At 32.5% G+C, this 22,914-nt stretch overlaps 1 protein-coding gene across 4 annotated transcripts in view; it reads left to right on the top strand.

Moving 5' to 3' along the window:
• Positions 1–541: 541 nt before the first annotated feature.
• The window catches only part of LOC106460687, a 107,851-nt gene continuing 85,478 nt past the window's right edge, over positions 542–22,914 (top strand). The window contains exons 1-2 of one of the 4 annotated variants that reach the window (XM_022387469.1): positions 542–762; positions 10,082–10,114. In XM_022387469.1, the coding sequence (XP_022243177.1) occupies positions 738–762; positions 10,082–10,114 (58 nt within the window). In that variant the 5' untranslated portion in view covers positions 542–737. The remainder of the gene's footprint in view (positions 763–10,081; positions 10,115–22,914) is intronic. The other 3 variants (XM_022387468.1, XM_022387467.1, XM_013920415.2) reach the window with 3 other exon arrangements.

Genomic DNA, 22,914 nt, shown 5'->3' with positions numbered 1-22,914 from the left:
AAGGAACAGGATATTTCTAGAACGACGTGGCGTGATACTAGTCACGTGACCTCGCTGACGCAACAATATGTAAAGAAAGATAATTATTGTATTTCACGAGATGTGTGTTCTCCAGACTTCATCGCAATAATGTTTTCTACATTACAAAAGTGATCATTTCATGCCTATTTATTTATTGAATTAAAAAAACGATTATTGTCATGCTAATATTCTAAAAATTGAGATATTAAAGTTGCAACTCATACTAGATAATACAGATACTAAATCGTACATTTTTACGGCTTGTGTGAAGTAAATTTTCATGAAATAAGAGAAGTAATTCAATTATCCATAATTTTATCAGCTCGTTTTGTGAAAAATAATCCGCTTTGAAACATTTAAAAGACAGTCATATTAAATAATGCTTCAGACTTCGGGTTCTTTGTGGTTAGTGTCTTTGAATCGTCTGCTTCAAACGAGATAGATTGCAAAGATAATTGGACGCCCAGGATTTTGATGTTTGTTTTAGAACACAGTCTAAGCACGGTGATTCCAGACACAGACCAGACAGCTGAAATGTACGTCTGCGCACAGTGTCTACGCAAATAGGAACGATGGCGATGGACAATCTGTGGATGTGAGACTGAGAAAATGTTTGAGTAGATGAAAACAATATATCGCGTTCATGAGTGAACCAAGGCTTTTCGCGTTCTCGAGCAAATCAACAAATCTCTTGAGGAGTCGAGAGTTTGCTCGAGATGCTATTTTGTCTTGGTTTATTCGGTAAGCCCCGTTTTATTAATTATTATATAAGGGTAACGCCTCGTTTCAAATACGTTTCTGACATTAGGGTTAGTTTTACTTTATGGTGACGTGGTGTGAGATAGAACTGTACCGGGACTGCCTGCCGCTTGTTTGGTACCAGCACTCCACACAAATACTTGTTGAAGTAGGCTGGTCTAGACCATAGTTTAACTTTAAGTGCGAATTCATTATTACTTTTTCAATGTTATTTTATGTATAACAAGAATAGTGTTAACATGGATGCATTCTTTAATTATAAATACTATCAGCCAATGTTGTTGTATACATTTATTATATAATTGCGTTTGTATTTTTTCTTTAGAATTTAAGGTAATTTTAATCATAAACTATAAAGTAACAAATCAGTTACGTGCTAGCAATATCTTTGATCTTAGTGTTAGTCACGATTCAAGCACGCATATGTAGGGTTAGACTAAATATTTAGCATTTCCGTTAATGTTTAATACGGCAAACAGTAGGAATTACATTTACAATTTACATAAAACTTGCAGCTGTCGTTAAGCAGATTAAACACACTGAAAACTGAAGTGAAGGACCAAATATCCCTTTTGTGCATATGTTATGTTAGTATTCAACTTAAATTTAAAAAATCAAGTAATACTAATACCCACGAATACTGATGTTACTCAAGTAATACTAATAGTTAATTGTATAGTAAATAATTAACTATTAGTATTACCTGAGTAATATTACTTTCTAGCCTTTTGATCTAAACCTTAAGTATAATAAGCATTAATAAATTTATATCATTATATATATTCTTCACATTATAAGGAGGTAGTATATATATGTCAACAACATTTAAGTTAAAAAGTACCTCATTTAATTACATGTAGTTGAAGAATGTAGTGAAAATTTGAACATTGCACTAGTATAAGAAAATATGGTTCTTATTATCAGCTGGTGTCTGCTTTGTTTTTTTTATATATACAGATATTCTAAATAGATTTAGTTGCAAAGGAAAATAATAAAGTTAACAAAGACAATGATTAATGAAGATTTTCAATGATTGTGAATGTTGCATTCTGAGCTTTATTTGTATAGGAGTAGTCCATAGTATTTATTGTCTTAGCCACGCTGTTAAAAATACATGAGAAATGAACTTGCTTGGGAGACACTTCATTTTTTTTTACTCATTTCAATATTTCTAACCTAAAATTTTTATATTACTGTGGTATTTGTTATAAATACATAGCTTTCATTTTATTTTGACAGAATTGAATATACTTTTAACACTGGTTTCTCTAATTGAAATTGTAGAAAAGTGTTTTTGAGGTTTACTGTTTTGTCAGTTGCTATAGTATTTAGTCTTAGAATAGGAAATAAAAAAGTTATGATTAATAATTTTCAAAGGATGTGCACAAAGCCTGTGAGCATTTCTGTGTGTAATATGCAAAAGAAATTCATTCTGTATGTTTCATGTTTTCAGCATAACGTTTTGAGGAAGAGTTTTTAGTTACAGAACTACTGTGTTATTGCATACTGTTGTTACTAGTTTAATATTGCTATAATAGCATGTGATTATATAGGCTGGTTTTAGCTATATTTCTAGGGGGTGATTGTAAAGTGTCAACCTTGAAAGAGTAAATTGAATTTCATGGACTACTAGTGCATAGCTCTGACACTATTAGCTGAATAGTTAGCTAAATATTAATCTAAAGGGGAAACCTCCCCTTAATATTTCCATAAAATGCTGTACATAGTCATTGTTTCATGTATAAAAAATTCTTATTCATTCAAAGAAATATTTTATAATGTTCACAAAATTAAATTTTTCATATCTTTATTTAAGTTTTGTTGTTTAAATTTTTATGTAATGCAAGGGAATTGAAAATTAAGTCATCTGACTGACTAAAGACAGATAAAACATTATGTCAATCACAAAACTTAACAAGACTTGAATATCAACAAAACAAAAAAAAAGACTTTAAAATCCTAGCTCTGGTCTTCCATTAAGGCAAAAATTACTTTTCTCATAAGAGAAAGTTTGACAAGAACCCTCACATAATGATTACCCAGATTTTTTTTAAGGATTTGTGACATTCATTTTAGGTTGGGTGGGTGATTAAGTGGGGACTTCAAGTGATACAGTTGTTTTTCTACCAGCAACTGTTGTAAGTTAAGGGCCAAACTAATTGGTTTTGCAAAGGTGGGAATAATGAAATGCAAAAATGAAAAATGTATCATGCAATATGAGGGAGAAATTATTTTTATTCTAAACAACTAAATTCTGTCTTTTTACATTTTGGACATTCACATAAGATTATGTTTAATATAACCAATAGAAGTATCAAAGAGATATTCTGGCTAATACAGAAGGGAAGTTACTTTTTCCATTAAGTTATAATTTCATATTCTTGAGCAATATCTTTTATAGAAACAAATGTGATGCTGGAATTTCCATAAAAAACTAAAATCTTGGAATAAGTGGGAATCACAATTTAATTGTGGTAGCCAGCTTTTAACTTTTAATGTGTGATTATAATATGAATGTAATAGATAATGAGAAACAACTGTAGCTATAATTTCAAGTTTAAAGCTAGAATTAATCAGTTAATATTTAGAGAAGGTTGCAAAGAGTCTGCTGATAACTGGGTGTGGTATAGTTATTCAAAACGTCCTAAATATTAATATAATTAGTATGTCACAAAAAGTTAAGTGATAGAAAATAACATCAGTATAACATATGTTCACAAGGGACCATTTGGTCATTCAAAACATAAAACCATCCTTTATTTTTCAGGAAATTATTGTTCCCTTCCCACACACACACACTTAAATTCCTGTAAGATGCTAGCTTCGACTACTGCTGATGGTAACTCATTTCATAAGCTAATCATCATGTTAGAAAAATAAAGCTGTCTTAACTGGAGTAGGACCTTGTCTTTTCTAAATCTTAAATGTTTATCCTCTTGTCCTGTTGAATTCTGGATACAGCACAATTAAATCACAGGCTTTTATACTGTCAGACCCCCAGATGATTTTGTAAGTTTCAGTAAGTTCACTTGATAAAATATTGAGTTGATCCACCATTTCTTTGGGAAGAAGGGCTGGGATGTTACCTGTTAGTGTCACTCAGGAAACCCCACTATGTTACAAATTTAGTTACTCCTGGTGGTTAGGCCCAGTCAGATGGATCATGGGTTTGTCTCAGCCACAATACACACTCATCCTCAGCTATTTACTTGTGACCAATCTGCCATTCCTTCCACCTTTGTGACACATTAACACCCAGGAAAAGATTCTAATGGCAATATTTTATGCTCTACCATCTCTATCGGGTGATGAGTATTTCTTGCTTGAGATGGATGTGGTCTTGTACTGAATTACTGCCTAGGTTACCCCTTGTCTTGTGGATGTCACACTCTATGGACTCTTCCTTTCTCATGTTGTTGTCAGAAAAAAGCTCTTTATATTTATACCTTTATATTTACTTTGTACCGATCCTTTTACCACATTCATTGTTGTATTAAAGCCCTTTATGGTGCAGAGTGCTCATTTGTTTATTACTGTGCTTGGTGGATGTGTCACTTTTCTACTGGTAAAAGGTTATAGTCTGATGTTGACACCTGTAAGGGTGTGAGCTTGTTTAGGGTTGTGGAACACTCAGGAAATTATATGCTGTGCTTGCAAGGTAGCAGCTATTTCTGGTGTAGAGAGGTGAGTATCTATCTGAAATATATCTTTAAGTATGGAAAATGTTAACATTCCAAGTGAGGCTTAACTACTTTTTTTTTATAGTGATATGATTACCTCTTTTGACTTATAATCAATATGTCCATAAATATGCCTTAAAATTCCATTACTTTACTATCAGCAACAGAGTGCTACTTTTGTACCTTCAGTGACTTATCCACCATTATGCCAAGATTCTATTCCTCATGCTGTTAACAAAGCATAAAATTTAAGAGTAAAAAAGGCACCTGTTGTTCCATGTAGGCTGTCCCATCTACTAAACTAAACTTAAAGAAAAACTCAAAGCCCTTAAGCACTCTTACATCCACCACATCTGAAAGTAACTCATTCAAGAAGCAAACAACTCTGTTAGAAAAATAAAACTATCATAGCTGAAGTTGATTCCTACCCTGCCAAAATCTGTATTTGTGTCCCATAGTCCTGCCCTTTTCACCTTCAAGTATGAGAAAAGATGATACATTGACACTATCAATTACCTTAACAACCTTAAACACCTCAATTAGATCCCCTCTAACTCTTGTTGTTTTCAAGAGAAAACTATTCCTTGTATGACAATCTTTCCATCTCAAGTATTATCCAAGTAACCCTCTTCTGAACCCTTTCCAACAATTCAATGTCTTTCTTAAGATATGGATCTCAAGACAGTACTCCAAATTTGACTTAACCAGTGACTTGTACAATACAATTATGACCTCTTTAAATTTGTATTCAATATTTCTGTAGATACAACCTAAAAACTTATTTGCTCTACCACTTAGCAATAGTACACTGCCTGGATTGACTTAAGACACTGATCAACCTTATCACTGTTAAGGTTATTCCCATCATAATCAGAATTTAAATTATGGTAACCCACATGCATTACTTTGCATTTATTATGATAAAAGCCAAACTCACTATATAATCCCAAACCGTTTGTAAAGCAGCAGCATGCTCATAGCCAGCAACACCTAAGAACGTAATATCATCAGCAATCTTAAGTAATTTATTGACCATTCCTTCATCTATGCCACTGATGTAAATAAAAAAAAGAGCAGAGATCCTAATACTGAGCCTTGAGCTGCTCCCATTGTGACATTAATCCCGTTTGATTGAATTCCATTTATAACAACCCTCTGCTTTCTTCCATCCAGCCACATTTCTATCCAATTAGCCAACTTATCCCCCACACCTATAGAGATAATTTTTTTAACAAGTGTTTTGTGTGGCATCTTGTTGAATGGTTTCTGAAAATCCAGATACACTAAATCCACACCATTACCCTCATCTTACATAAGCAATTATCTCTTCAAAGAATCCCAAAAGTTGAATAAACGAATATGTTTTGGCCCCCCAGTGGCACAGCGGTATGTCTGCGGACTTACAACGCTAGAATCTGAGTTTTGATACCCATGGTGGGCAGAGCACAGATAGCCCATTGTGTAGCTTTGTGCTTAATTACAAATAAACAAAGATGTTTCCCTAGTGAAACTATGTTGAATATCCAACAAAATTTTCAACTTTGTTAAGCAACTTTGCAAAGCATCTTTTATCAGACTCTTAAAAAAGTTTCTTACCATTGATGTAAGACTAATAGGTGTATAGTTATTGGGACAGTTTTTGTCACGTCTCTTTAATAAAGGAATAACATTAGCCATCTTTCAGTCTTCATGCACCTGCACACAAAAAAAATAGTAGTAAGTGGCTCATACATTCAGTCCTTAACCTTCTTCAAAACACAACGGGAAATACTTTCTGGCCCAGGAGCCTTATCATTTTTGAAACTTCCAAATTTATTCTTAACAAGCTCATAATTAGTGTGACCATTTTGTTGTATCTTGTTTTCATTGAATGGGTTTCAATCTGTATTAAATGTGATTCAAATTATGATTATTCAAATACACTTATTATTATTAAAGGTCATTTGCCAACTATATGTCCAACTTACCAATTGCTTCAAGTCATTCTAAAAGTATCACAGCATCATTATAGCTAGAATTTAATGTCATCAGCAAATTTTAGTAGTGAAGTCCCTATTAGTGTCATAAGTGTAATATAACAAAAAAACAAAGGCATAAGCATGACCCCTGAAGCACACCAATAGGAATAAAGATCCAGTTTGATAACAACTTCTTACTTTTTCTCATTCAGCCACACTAACAAGTCTTTCCTCAGTCCACACTAGTGTAATTTTCTTAGCAAACCTTATGTGTGGCACTTTATCAAAAGCCTCTTGAAAATCTTAAGTACACCAAGTCCACACACTTTCCATTATCCACATACAGAGCAACATCCTCAAAATAAAAAATTAAACCACAGATTAGTAGTGAAAGATTTCTTGTAGTGAATCCATGCTTTCTCTCTTTTATGATATCATATTTCTCACCAAGCAATATTGCAAGGCTTTTTTTTTTATCAGACTTTCTAGGATTTTGCCTATTATAAAATGAAAACTAACTGACCTGTAATTTCCAGGGCAATTCTTATCATACTCTTTAAAAAGGAGTAACATGAGCAATTTGCCAATCCTCAATCGAGCACTTGTCCACCTTCTGTTGACCTCTACTTCATTAATGGAAATAAGAAAAACAAAACCTAAGCACTGGCATGTAAGGAATACCACTAAATTACTGAAGTAAAAGTTTCACAGTTGTCCAGTTTTGGCATTTTATTTATTTATTTATTGGTCAACTGTTAGCTTTATTTAATAGATAGTTTTCACTGGTTTTAAGCATGTGTATAAACTAAAGTGTTTTGTTTTGTGACAGAGATTGTCCAGTGAAAATGGTATCATATGCATTTACAACTTATAATAATACAGTGTATGCTAACTATATCTATTAATCTGTTTACTCCCTGGATGTACTTATAGGGCTACAAGTTTTTGTTTGGAATATTCATGTCCACTGTGGATAGGTATTTGTTGGCAGTAACACCTGGGACAAAAAAGATTAATTGTAAAAGAAAAGCATGTTTATGGCTATGCAAAGAAGGCATTTTATTTTATTTTTCTATGTGTGGAGGTCCAAAAGAGCTTAGGTCATATTTCTGTGACTGCATCCTTACTTTCTTTCTTTTTTTTTTCTTATATTTGTTTTGGACCATTTTAGGTCCTTGAATATGATAGCTCATCACCCCTTCATCTTTGAACGGTATGTTCAAAGGATTTTTGTTTATCATGCGGCTTTTCATTCAGTATAATGGGTAAGACTGTTTTTGTCCATTGGTAGCTTGTTTTTTAATCCTTCTTGGTTGAAATAATTTATTTTGTTGTTTTACTCTTTGGAATTCCATAGCATCATTTTCAAGTCTTCGGTTAAGTCTTTTAGATACAATATTCTCTGAGGGCTTCAACTCATTAGTTGACAACTCACCAGCTCCTTGTATTCCATCAATCTTGAAACCTTTGTTTCTACAAGTAATTAAGTTTAGTATTGCTACTTTATGCTGTAACTCAGGGTTCCTAGTCATGAATTCCTTTAATTGTTTATAATATAACCTTGAAAAGGGTTGGTTGTCCAACACTCTTTCATTCATATTATGTTCACTTTAGTTGTTTTTTTTTTTACTTTCCTTGATCACATTCTTTTGTGATAGTATACAGTTCTGCATCTAGTATCACTGTCTTTTTTTAGCTCTTTATGATTTGCTGACTGTGAACATCAGTTCTTCTTTTTTGTTGTTGTTTCCAAGGTCTGGACCACACATTTGATTAGTTTTTCTTTTTCCTGATCTTTTTTTTTTCATTTGGATTCTAATGATCCTAGAAATTGTTTTATGCCTTTTATATGTGACCTTTTCTAATTTATCAGTTGCTAACTTATTCAATTCCTAATATGATCTTGAGACTCTAATGTTAGCTTTTTTCATAACTTTGAATACCCAGTTTGTGTTTTAAGTTTCTCTTAAGAATTATATATCTGTGACTCCCATCTTAAGGTTAATCAGATATTTCTATCATTCACATTTCTCAAACTTTGTTTGCAAAGGATTATTTATGACTGTACCTTAGCTTTAAACCAGATTGTAGTTAACAGCCACACAAAGAACATCTTCTAAGGGAATTTTTAAACAAAAAATTTGTTCACAACTAAATCCAAAACATAAAAGAGAATATTGAAATGCAAGTAGTTATTATTTCTATCAAGAACAAGTAAGTTTAAAACAGCATGAACATTTACACGAAGAGCATCTAGAGAATTCCAAAACAAGTGATTTACAACCACATCCAAAGCATTCTTTGATATACTTTGTATGTTATTGTGGGAAAAGAAGCAAAACTATGGGCAGTATAGTAAAATAATGGAGAGACAGAGGGCAGTATCATTAATCATTCTTGTATTTCAACTTGATTTAGTCAAAAAAATTGTTCCCTTAATAATGATTATTTGTTAATTTTAAAAAAATGCTATTCAAAATGTCAACTAGTAAATACAACTTTTGAATAAAATCATGCTTTGCAATAGATTTTGAAATTATAATGTAAGTGTAAAACTTAAGAACTTATAATTAAAATGCTTTGACTTAGTTTATTGAATTTTCAGAAATCTAGTGCATTTCACTTAACATTTGAGTGATCCTGATGATGATTAAGTCAGAATAGTTGTAATTGAACTCAAAGCATTTCAGAACTTATTGGAAGTTTCACATCTTTGATCAGTTATGTTTTTTATGCTGTGGTCTTTGGTTATTAAATGATACACCACAATGACTAGAACATGTAGTCATAATGTCAGTAGTAAAAACTAAGAAATATGTTCTTTAGCACAAGTATATATGTATATGTGTTTACATGCTGAAACATTATTCCTTTTTTTTTCTGTCATGGTTTGCCTTTATACCAATTATCATGGGCAGGGAGAGGGAGGATTGCTAAATCCGTGACTACCCTGGGTAGTTAATTAATCAATTAATTAGTTGTCCCCAAATACCTACAAACTTAGGGATTAGTACAAGATGGAATATTTTGAAAACTGACCAATCTTATAAGTTTTATGCAATTTAAAAAAAATTTTTGCATGTTTATATTTCCTCTGCAATTTTTTTTTTTTATAAGTGAGAAAGAAACTTTTACTATTCTTTAGCAGTCTTTGGTTAAATTCAAGTTGAATGATAAGTTGGAGACATTATCATTTCAGTATTCAGTGATGTACAGACCAATATTTCAGTTTTTTAGATTTAACAATGCCATTTTAATGAAAACTTTTATTCAGACAAAATCATTTTCACATGTCAGAATCTAATCTTTATACTCTCACCAATGGTGCCGATAGAGAATAGAAGGCATGCATAGCTTAGCACAGTATTACAGTAACACTTCTTCATGTGTATTGCTAATTGTTTATACCAATGACTTTCAGATACCTAAACAAATCTGCTAAATACCTTTCTTATTTTTAGTCTGTTAAAATATGTGAATAAATTCTAACTAAGTTAACATTCTTGCTTACACCAAAATACCTGTGATATGAATGATATTTAGAAACTTGTTTACTGGCAGGAGTTAATTTTTGATGTTTTGAATGATTTTGAATACATGTGTTTTTAATAAAATTGTGTAATGGTAATTTTAGGCATGTTAAATATGGTATTTTTTTTCCAGCTATACTTGTGTATGAGACAGTATTTGCAAGTGGTAAGTACTGTTCTGAATATTACTGTGTTTATTATTTCTTGTCAGACAATTTAATTAGATAAAGTCAATTCTTATAGTGAACTTAATATTAAAAGATATAATAATAAATAAATAAACTTTCATAGTTTTAGGTCTTAGTACTTACAGTATTAATACCGTATAATATTGTGTTTTTTTTAAATTAATAATGAATTGTGATAAATTTGTCATCATTTGATACTTATGAAGTAATAGACTTTTAAACTTAAAGCTAATAGTAAGAGAAAATAATTAAATTCTCATAAGATACGACATTCAGTAGAATCAATTTGGTAATGTAGTGCTTATTTATATACAATGAAAATTTATGCTTATTATTATTAAACGTAGAAACCTAGATATGTACATATAACCTGCAATTATTTGCATATTATCACCAGAACTGGCTGTAATAATCTCACCTATTAGTAAGTTTCATATTACATATCATGCTTATTATCAGTAGAATATGCTGTCTGGACAAACATCCTGTATATGATATACTAAACTTCCTATCACATTTATTGTTTACTTGCAACAATTAAAGGTCCAGATAAACATTCCATATTCTTGTTTAAGTTCATAAAGATAATTATCGAGGTATTTGCATGTTTATCCCAATGAACTTCTCATCACTCCATGTTTATTATTAACTTACCCAACTTCCTAAAAAAAAGTTTTGCAAATGCAAGTAATTTTCTTATTAATGTTTGTTTATCATTGACTGACTTAACTGCATCTATAAATGCCCTGATAATCTTCCTCTCACTGTTTTTATTATTGATTAACACTTTAGGTAAATGCATTGTAAAGGTCTTGATAATCTTCTTATTAATACTTGGTTATTAACTATATCCTGTAAACGTACTGAAAACCTTCTTGTCAATTATTTTTTCATAAGTGAATAACATTCTATTTAAACTTCATATAAATATCTTGTGTAGATGAATGTTGTGTGAATGTCTTGATGATCTTTTCAATCAATTCTTACTTATTATGACTGATGCCTCTAAGTATCTCCATAAATCTTAGAAGTGTTAATAGTGAAAAACAAAAATGATGTTTATTGGCACAATCAAAGATTTTTTTATTAACAAATTTTCAGTCAATTAGTTTCAGTAATACAGTTATTATAATCGCTCTTAGTATAGTAGCACAATGTGCCTGAAAATAAATTATAAAAATCTTAGAAGTTTTTGCCTGTTATTGACTGACTTTAGCTTCTAAATGACTGCCCTATCAAAAATCTCATGAACTGTATTTAATATTGTCAAGTAACCTGTCTTTGACCTGACGACTTTCTTATTATTATTTCTGTTAGACTTAAGTGTCAAGACAAGTCATACGTTTGTCTGAATCGGTGCAAAGTATCCAATTTATATTGTCCTTAACATTTTACCATTGTTCTTAAAATAATGGTATTTGTTTCTGTACAGATTGTCATCTGAATTTCTTGAGTAATATGTCTTTCAGGAGTTTTAAAGTTAATTAAAGTTTTGTTCTGTATTTATTTTACAGTACTGTCTGTTGCACATTTAACTAAATATGGTTTTGGTAATTATATTTCAAAACTGCTTATGATGGCTCATATATGATTGCATAACATTATGATATCCACATGTAGGGTCAGACTAATGAACAATGTAAACAAGCTATAGCTTGTTCCTCCCACAAAAAAAGTAGGAGCCTTCCAAAATGTCGTGAGAAACTTTTATAGTAGTCAATGTTCCTAATTCGTAATTTCCATTCTCTTAACTTTCTCGTGAGTAAATTAGTTTCAAGTTACTGTATGTAAATATACAGATTCAAATATAAAGTTTTTTGTTGTTTTTAATATATTTTATATGAATAAATATTTTGCCCTGTTGCTTTTCTTTGTTTAATTTGGAATGTTCAACATGCAAATACTATACGTAATCTATAATTCTATAATACGTATAGACCTGTATATAAGGGCCCTTGTTTTATCTTTGCTTGACCAATCCCCAAAAGCCTGATCCAGCCCTGCCCACATATAATGTGAAAGATATGCCATTTTTTAAATTGGAAAGTTACAATGTGTTAGTAGATGAATTTCCTAAAATACTTTAATAAGGGATAAAATATTAGAGATTTAATATACACCTTGAGAGCACTTTCAGAATATGTATCATTATCTTGTCACAGATGTATGCAAAATTAACCAAATTTACTGAGATTTGTTTCTAAATATCACAAAATTACTGTCTATAGTTAAAGAAAATAATTTATAATAAACAAACAGTTGTGCTTGTAAACTAAAAGTAAAACAGTAAAGAAGTTGACTAAAATTTATATATCTAGATAAAGCCTGCACACTCCTATTGAGAAAGAAAGACTTAGTAACCTGTGTAATTATACTTTTGATTCTAAAACATTACATGCAGTTTTGAAGGTAAGCAAGCAAATGACAATACACATTTATCTTGATTAGGCTTAGTTATAAGTTGATTTCCTTGACTACCATTGCTTTTCTGATTTCATCATCTCTCGACTTTGCCATACCTCAATTTCCTCTTAATTTTTGTTGTCCACACCTGTTTGACTATATCTTGTTTTATGTTATTATTGGTACATGTACTACATTTGAGTTAGAGGTGGTGGTGAAACTATTTAATAGTTACAGAGTGGAGGAAAGCATCAATACTGTAGTCCTAGCTCATTATCTCTTGTCCTTTGAGGTATTTGTATTTTTGGTACACTTGTAAAAAGAAGTCAATCACATATGCTCATTATTATATATGTTGTGGTAATACTTACGCGTCTTTGTGCATTTTTAAGGGATGCATGTGGGGAAGTTATTTTATCTGTGTATGTGTGGTTTTGTTGATGAGGTTCAGCTGAAGTTATTTTAACTGTGTATGTGTGGTTTTGTTGATGAGGTTCAGCTGATTTGGTAGTTAAATTAATTTTATTCCTGTCTTACTTCATTAGCTTTATTTATTTATGACAAAATAATATCATGTCTGTTGTCTGAATTTTTTTTCCAAAACATTCATAAGTGGGTAAAAATTTACTTGCACTCAGCATGAGCATTGAAAGTATATGAAAATAGACCCTCAAAAAAAAAAAGTTAATACTTAAAGTATTTGAAACTTAAAGGATATTTAAACTCTTCTACTGCTTATAATATGGCACAACAACAGTTGGTATTCCTATGGTATACATGCTTACAGAGAATTACTTAGCTTGTATACATCATTTGTTTTTAAATTAACTTGTTCAACAGGCTGTTGAATGGTGTAGAAACTAGCTGAGGTCCTTGGAATTAGATATTTATATGACGTATCTTTTCTGTAAAGCAAATCCACTTTTATCAGGTTATAAAGTGGACAGATCAGTCTTCTTTGTTAATTAATTCAGGACTGCAGTTCTACTTTATCTCAGTAGATTAGCTACATTTAGGTTAATGGCAGAAAAAGAAATTTGAATTATCAGTAAAAGTATATTCAAACTTAGGCCATGAAGTATTAATCCAAATTGAATATTTTTACCATTGTTATATTTACCAAGTTGAATGAGTTTTCAGTTTTGAATATCTTTCTAACAACACATTTAACCTTGCAATAATACAGAAATATCAGTAATAAAATGTTACATGAATTTCTAATAAAAGATGCTATGAAAACTTCAAAGAATCACCATGTCATCTTTAAAACGTAAATGGTTGTTAGGCTGTAATGTACAAACTGCCTGAACACTGTAGAACATTTTGGAACTGGATGAAACTCTTGGCAACCTAGTGAATTCAGTAGTGTTTCATATCTGTTGTTGAACTAATTCTGATCTATTGATTTTGTGAATAAGTATTGTTCTTTAAGCCACAAAAAAAAACCACACATTGCTTGGGAATGTAAATGCTTAAGCTTGGTTTCATGCATAGGAAGAATTTTTTTTTTAATTATGGAAAGGACTTGTCCTCCCAAAGACTTAATTTGACTCTGAGATTGAAGTTTTGTCAATAGTAGTAGCAGTGTTGTTTTTGTTAACTTTAAGTTTTATACATGTTATTGGTGGGTTATTCATTTGTCTCATCTTAAGTATTTTACTTTTTATAATTAAAAAAAACTAATGAATCTTAAGCCAGATGTGTAGTTACTGTTGAATGTGTCATGAAGTGAATGAAGTAGAAAGTCTTAAGCTTTCATTCAGAACTATAACAAAAATAAAAACACTTTGTAAATGATATAAAAAACAGCTTCAAATGGGTAACTGAAGATTAATTAACATTATTGTTTCACCTCTAAGTGAGATATAAGTGTTAACATAAACACTTAACATAAATAGTGTTAGTATCCCATAATGCTTTCAATGGTGAAATCATTCAATTAGTTTAAGTACAGGAATAATCTGATTATGCATTAATTGTAGGTTATATTTGTTTGAATGATAAAACATCATTTAATTTTTCTACAAATGCTTTGAATTCATCAACATTTTTCCGAAGTATCTTACTGAAAACCCATTAGAAGAAGAAAAATTTGTCATTGTATAATTCCAGTTGGTCAACAAAATTCTGAATAAACAACTACTACCATCAGTTATATTGTAGGAGTTATATCATGTATAGAAGAAACGTTAATTATCTTATCAAACTGTAGAATAACAACAGTTACAAACACAACCAAATTCATCGAAAAAACAATTGCTACCATCAGTTCTATTGTAGGAGTTATATCATGTATAGACGAAACGTTAATTATCTTATCAAACTGTAGAATAACATCAGTTACAAACACAACAAAATTCATCGAAAAAACAACTGCTACCATCAATTCTATTATAGGAGTTATATCATGTATAGAAGAAACGTTAATTATCTTATCAAACTGTAGAATAACAACAGTTACAAACACAACAAAATTCATCGAAAAAACTGGAAAAAAAATCGAAGCTTTTATAGATAAGCTTCATGACGACAAAGAATACACTAATGGATCAGTATTCCAAGTTCAGGTGTTAACTGTCAGCCATTTTGTATAGCAGAAACAAGTAGAACTGTGAAAACATAGGAGGATTCTTTTGACCAAATGACTGGAATTACACAACAATGAAACTTCTTTATTTATTCACGGAGGTTTCAAGAAAATAGTTTGAAAAAATGTTGATGAGTTCAAAACATTTAAAGAAAAATTAAACATTTTTTATTCACACAATTTTACCCACAATTAATGTATAACCGAGTTATACTAAATTAAGGCAATAATTGTTAATAAAGTTATATAGGAGAAGCAGGTAGACTGTAAAAGCAAAAAAAAAAATTAACATTTAAAGGGTTTGTTACACCTGTATGAACTAGTACGAAGTTTTATCAATAATGTCAACTTCTTAAACAACGGACAAAACTACGTATATAAGAGAATAGTTAAGTATTGTTATCTAAACACTTGTAACCAACAGTTAATGTACATTCACACTCCCTTCCATACTTATACTGACGTTTAATTTACACTTCAAATTGTCTCCTTTAGAGATGAAATTTTGTGCTATACGATATCAGAAAATTAATTTTTAGTTACCCAGTTGAAGCTGTTTTTGTAGTATTCACACAAGTTAGTGGATTCTTCATATCATATAAAACTAATTACATAAAACTTGACTTACAATATTAAACGTTTAAAGAAGAAAGAAGTTATATAAGAAATTTAATTTGCGCCATCTAGTTATTCGTCTGTGGGTTACGATAAGTTTTGAATTTATTGCAGTCATTTCTTACTTGTTAGGGTTAACTAAGAATTTTTATTTTTTCCGAATGAAGCGAAGGTGAGTTATTCAAGCCTCTAGTAGGTCAGAAAACTTCAATTAACAGACTCCCAAAGCCTGTATCCTTCTGATGTGCAAGAATATTCATTGGCGTACACGTTTTTTAAAACATTACTTTTTCGATTATACTACAATAGGTTCTGGCATAGCCAGGTGGTTAGAGCGCTCGACTCGTAATCTGAGGGTCGCGGGTTGGAATCCCCGTCGCACCAAACAGGCTTGCCCTTTTAGCTGTTGGGGCGTTATAATGGTCCATCTCGCTATTCGTTGGTAAAAGAGTAGCTCAAGAGTTGACCTCTGCTAAATTAGGGATATCTAGCTTTGTGCGAAATTCATAACAAACCAAACTACACTACAGTATATATTCTGAATATGCATCTGTACATTATATGTTGGTTTGCGCAGCAATCGCCACCTCCGCCGTTTCTTTTTTTTAAATCATCACATACTATTAATCTCACTTTTAAGACATAATCATTTTATATAAATGTTACGTGGAAAATATATAATGTATAACTAATTTGAAAATTGGAAATGAAAACATTTTCTATTTTTATTTTTGTATTAATTAATATTAACTATCGTTCATAGCAAGCTATCTACTTAAAGCGAAACTAAAATTCAAACTGTTAATGAGTATAGCTTATTTCCCCGAAAGAGGGGCCGAAGGCTGCTTGGATTGGTTATCTGTTTTAACCAATTTCGCACCAATATACGGTAGTGTTCTGTCTGTCTGTCAGCTGGTAGACACTAAAATGACGTCACATGAGGGACGCTTAATGTTGCAATTTGTACTGTCGTGACGTCGTAAAACGTGCGTATGCTATGAATCACGAGAAGAATTAGGCTACAACACAGACAGCATGGCATATGAACTTCAAAAACAAGAAATAGAAATATTTGTTACTCATAATCTTGGTTTTATTTACTTTTGAAACAGAACAATTTCGGGGACCCCGCGCAAGTATAATATACTTTTATTACGTTCGTACTTATAAAGATTAGAATGCATTGTTTCAACAGTTAGATACCGTCGCTCTTAACTTTTAACGGTATTATCGGCTGTAATTCCAATGATAGCGCAATAGATTCGACCAGCTGAAGAGATACAGGTTAGTTCTAAATACATACCTTAACAATGCAAAATGGTCACTATAATAAACGTATAATAATAAAAAATAAAGTTAAAAAGTAATAAAATTAGATCTGTAAAACGTTCTAACAAATCTTTAAAGACACAACACACGTGGTCTTTTGAAGATTCTTACAACAACATAATGGCCGTTGAATTGCTTAAGTGACCCTGGAATTGAAATTATTTCGTTATTAGGCAAGGGAAAAATAGTGCCACGTTTCTTTATTCCAGTTACTCTGTATACAGGGTGATTCTAAAAAAAAATCCATATTTAGATTATTTGCATTTCAGAAACTTCTTAGCTCGGGAGAACTGAATTTCACCACAAGTAATATTGAGGAGATCGTAAGTTTTTTGCAGGATAGTTTGGTTGTGGTATAGGGTGTTTCAAAAGCTGTCATAACACATCAAGTCTGTCCAAACACCATCTGCTCTGGACATTGTTTATTATTCTTTACAATCGTTTTTCTAATGACCGTTTCAAATCTTTCATATTTCATGGATTACCCCGATAGCTATTTCGTTTGGGGGAAATCTAACAACCAAAAATCTGTTGGTGCAGCGCCCGAATATCTCACCGCCAACCAGGATGTGGCCGTCACTTTGATAGCACAATGAAATAACAATCGTGAGATTCAGCTGAAATGTATTTTATTCAAATCGTTAGTCTCTTGTCATTGAAAGATATAAGAGAACGAAAAGCAGTTTTAGTTTGTGTGAAAGGCGATTTAGGCATGTAATCTAACATAGGTCCTCCGGTGGATCAACGGTAAGTTTGCAGACTTACAACGCTAAAATCTGGGATCCAATTTCCCCTGGTGGGTAGAGCACAGATACCGTATTGTGTATTGTGTGGCTTTACGCAAAAAAAGAGAAAAAACACGAAGTATTATATGATTTTAAAACACATACCATGTCCAAACATCTTGATAGCACTCCCCCCCTCCTCCATATAGTGCTCGACTTTGATAAATGAGATATCCTTGTAGGATATCTTGATAGTAACAGATTCCCTCTCGTCTATATCTAGAATTTCGTAAACACGATATCCTCGTAGGAAATCTTGATAGCACCCAGATTCACTCTCGTCTAGTTGCTCGAATTTAGTAAGCATGATATCCTCGTAGGAAATCTTGATAGCACACAGATCTACTCTCGTCTAGTTGCTGGAATTTAGTAAGCATGACATCCTCGTAGGAATTCTTGATAGCACCCAGATCTACTCTCGTCTAGTTGCTGGAATTTAGTAAGCATGATATCCTCGTAGGAAATCTTGATAGCACCCAGATCTACTCTCGTCTAGTTGCTGGAATTTAGTAAGCATGACATCCTCGTAGGAATTCTTGATAGCACACAAGTTCCCAATCGTATGAAGCTCGAATTTGTTAAATATGACACATTCGTACGGAATTTTGTCATCTTGAGGGCACATAGATTCCCCTTGTCTAGAGCTTGAACTGGGTAAACAATATTTGCATAGGACATCTTGATAGCACAGAAATACACTGTTATCTAGTTGCTGGAATTTGGTTAGTGCTATATTCTCGTAGACCATCCTGATAGCACACGGATTCCCCCTCCGCTTGGAGCTCAAATTTGGTAAAAGCGATATCCTCGTACGAAATTTGAATGTCTTGATAGCACATACATTCCCCTCGTCTAGAGCCCAAGCTTGGTAAATATGATAATCCTCCTTGAGCAAAGGCCTTCCCTAAAGAATGGATTGTGACAGCTGATATTAAACGTTTGTAAACTCATATCAATAATTAGTGTTTTCTTTGTTTTCTAGTTTCTATTTTAAAAATATGTTGAAAAAACAATAATTTAAGAAATTCAAATTATTTTTATCTATCACTCGCAAGGCCATGTCTATTTATGTTAAACGTTTAGAATTTGCACTGGCCCGGCATGGCCAGGTGGTTAGGCCGCTTGACTCGCAGTCTGCGGGTCGCGGGTTCGAATCCCCGTCATACCAAACATGCTCGCACTTTCAGCCGTGGGGGCGTTATAATGTGACGGTCAATCCCACTATTCGTTGGTAAAAGAGTTGGCGGTGGGTAGTGATGACTTCCCTCTAGTCTTACACTGCTAAATTAGGGACGGCTAGCGCAGATAGCCCTCGTGTAGCAAAATTCATAACAAACCAAACAAACAAACTTAATCAGCCCATTTTGTGTTATGCTTTCACTAAATTGTGACCACAGTGTTAAATATCTATAACGGTGGAGTGCGTGCTACCTTTCAAATCAATAAACTTGTGAAATCTAAACAGCTTTGCCAATTTTTATATCTCCAGATTTAAATAATATTGTCAAATGACAACAATAAGACTAAGAAGAAAAAAGCACCTCTGTTGTGAATAGATTTCAACCGTCTAGCTATTGCCCTTTATTGTTATATGAATACTCAAGATTAACATTATACTGTATTGCTTTTTTTTAGGTGTACTGTAATTTGTTCTATTATGTAGTGAAACCAATCTGAAAAGTAAGGAAACTAAGAAAATTGGCTTGCATTCATAGATGTATCGCTTTTGAGTTAGAAGTCTTGTATTATAATATAGTCTGTGAGTGCCGTGAAATATGAAACTGGAAGCAGAATTCTGTGCAAGCTGTAGTATTAATCGAAGACAAATGCTTTGAATTTACCATTAAGCCTATTAAAATAAAATAATAATAAAAAAACTACAAACAATTGTATTGAAATCCTCACAAAACCTATTATTAGAAATCCAAAAAGCACAGTCGATTTTGATAAATAATTAAAATTAGAACATAAATTAAAATTGTTTACAGAAAATGAGACGAGACTTGAAATTCGAGCCAGGCGGTCGATTGGCTACAATCACTAGATTGATTGTGTTTGTAGCCACGTGGATTGTTCGCGCAAGGAGAGGAGCAATAAAATGCACGTGAAAGCAGGCTGGCCAATGTGACTTGACTTACGTGGGAGAGAGAAAGGCGATGTCATATAGATTCTAAAACGTGAGCTGACTGCATGCTTCCAGCTTGGCGAGACCGATCGATTTGTACGTCTGACCTCATTCTGTGCATGCTCAAGAAACTACTTCAGGATTTACTTGTGAAACGGTTCCACAGGATTTTGATGGCTGTCACTTTAATGTTTTTACTGTAGCGTCTGCAAGTAATTGAGGACTGTTTGTTTACTTTTCTTCGCACGTTAGCTGAGAAGTATAATACAGTTTATTCTAATCGATAACAGAAATTGACGAAAAACAAACAGATATACGAACCTTTATCAGTTAGTTAATAGTAAAGAGGGGGAAGAATGGAATCATGGGAATCGCCATTAATAGTTTTTAACCTGTGGTTTTAAGTGTGCAGTACTTGTAACCACAGGTTAAAAACACACTTCGCCATTTAGTAAGGGTAGAAATGCTAATATATATATATGTAGCTAACCAATAACTTGGCTGTCACTGTGTTTTAAAGCAGTGAGTATCGAGAGCATTATCGTTACCTGATCAACCAGATCTAGACACCTGTTTAACCAGCTTATGTGGAACAACCAGGCATTTCAACTAAGACCAGTGCCGCCGTAACTATGAAATGGGAAGAGGTTATCTTTGTAATGTTCAAAACAAGTAAAAAAAACTAGAAATAATTATCGTCTCTGAACCTTCGGCGAAGGGGGGGTACCCCGTTCTAGGACAACTAAAACAACATTACTCTATGACTTTTTATTTCCTTTATTCTGAAAAAAAAAAGAGGAATAGTTTAAGATGTTAATATGAAGTCAGTGTTTTTAGATATAATGCACGATATCTTGTGAAGCTTAGACTAGGTACGATATAATAATCAAATGGCCGTCTTTTTGTTTCTGGATTGAGTAGAGAATGAATACTATTAAACTAATCTTTCTATGCTTCTTCAGATGTATTGTTTTCATATCGTATTTAATAAACAAAGTCATATTAAATTTTAAGAGCATTAATAGAATTCATAGAATGTACAGGAGGGATTTAGAAATTTTGCAACAAAGTTAGAGAAAAAATAAGATATTTACTCTCCAGATAATAATAAAATCATTTTATTTCAGCCAACGTTTCGCCCTTAAAGTTTTTTCAGCCTGATGAAGCCGCAAGGTCGAAACATTGGCTGAAATCAAATAAAAAGCATTAACACTTGTTTACTAGAGTATTAGGTACTGAAGACTACACTGGATTGGAAAATATTATGGACTACATCTGCCTCTAAATTGAGGATAACGTTTTGAACTTCTAGCGAAACGTCGTCCACAACTTAACTGGCAGATGTAGAATATTAAAGTTTCCAAACCAGAACACTAACACTTCATAACTCGCCTGTTGGAACACTCTAATAAGCTGTTTGTTGTTTAGAATGTGTAAAAACACAGTGATAAATCTTTAACTTCGCTACTTGTATTATCTTATATATATATATAATAGGATAAATAAAGTTATCCTTAGCGACTTTTGAAAGATAAAGCATGTACGAGTAACAACTCGCTAATGAATATATTCTTCTACAGTGTGTCTTGTGGATAAACCAAGAATTCTCTTCAGAATTCAAACGAATTTGAGTCATAATAATAATAATAATAAAACACTGATGGCTTAAAGCTAAGACGCGTATTGTACGTGTATATTATATTTAATGCTAACAATGCCGTTTATTTTACATTACCCAAGTTTACTTCTAAAGAACAAAAAGCCCTCCAGTGGCACAGCGATATGTCTGCGGACTTACAACACTATAATATTTGTTTCGATACCCGTGGTGGGCAGAGCACAGATAGCCCATTGTGTAGCTTTGTGCTTAATTACAAACAAAGAAGAAAAGATGTTGGCAGTAGTGACTGCAGGGGATCACTGTTGGCAGTTTGTGACTGCTAACTTATTTTTCTAGCTTTCACTATTTTTTTCTTTTGTGTGGGCGTGGCAGGCGGTTAGCGTGCCTGGACTGCGAATTCCAGTTTGTTTTTATTCGCGTTCCGTTGTCTCAAGAACGTGTTCTGCTTTGGAGCCGTGAGTGTGCTATAAGAGTGATCCTCAAATCTTACCATTAGATCAAACAAGAGTAGCTTAAGAGTTGGCATTGCATATCGGTTTTATTTGTTTGTTTGTAATTAAGCACAAAGCTACACAATGGGCTATCTGTGCTCTGCTCACCACGGGTATCGAAACTCGGATTTTAGCGTTTTAACTCTGCAGACATGCCGCTGTGCCACTGGGGGGGGGGGAGTTATTTGATAGCCGTTTTATTCTTGTATCAAACTCATGGTGCTAGGTTATTGTAAAAACTACAAATGTTTGGTATAGTATTTTCCAAAGTTTTTTTTATTATCATTAATTCGAAGAGTAGCCATCCAGTATTTCATGTAGTTTTCCTATGTCTTCACATAAGTTTCACGACATAAATGCGTTGATAAATCTCAACCAGGTTGTGCATCGCCATTTCTGAAGGTTTTTTCCGTAGCCTGCTAAGCATATCGCAGAAATTACAGCGACTAATTTGTATGTATGCTATATTGGGTCTAGTTCTAATTGAAGTTTTCGTTTTTAACTAAAGATCGTTCGACAGATGTCGCAACAGCGGTGAAAGATCCGGCTTCCGAAATCGTACCTGCTTTTTCACAGTTCTGTTTGTTTATAATAGACCTGGTAACACAGGCCTGTGAATTTAAAATTCATAAAAGTTGTTTTGGCTTTAATTCAACTATGCAGATTTCGAAAATAATATTCATTTTTCTCTATCACGTAAAGATTTTTTTTACAGATCGGGAAGAAAAAACTTAGAATAAATTATTATTTCGTTTACCACAATGAACATTTTTTATTATTATGTTTCTTAACAATAGTACAAACAAAGTGAAGAAAAGGGAA

Source organism: Limulus polyphemus, unplaced genomic scaffold, assembly GCF_000517525.1.
Source record: "Limulus polyphemus unplaced genomic scaffold, Limulus_polyphemus-2.1.2 Scaffold816, whole genome shotgun sequence".
Taxonomy (NCBI): Eukaryota; Metazoa; Arthropoda; class Merostomata; order Xiphosura; family Limulidae; genus Limulus; species Limulus polyphemus.
The sequence above is the reverse complement of the archived record's forward strand: the minus strand, read 5'-3'. Positions and strand labels throughout refer to the sequence as shown.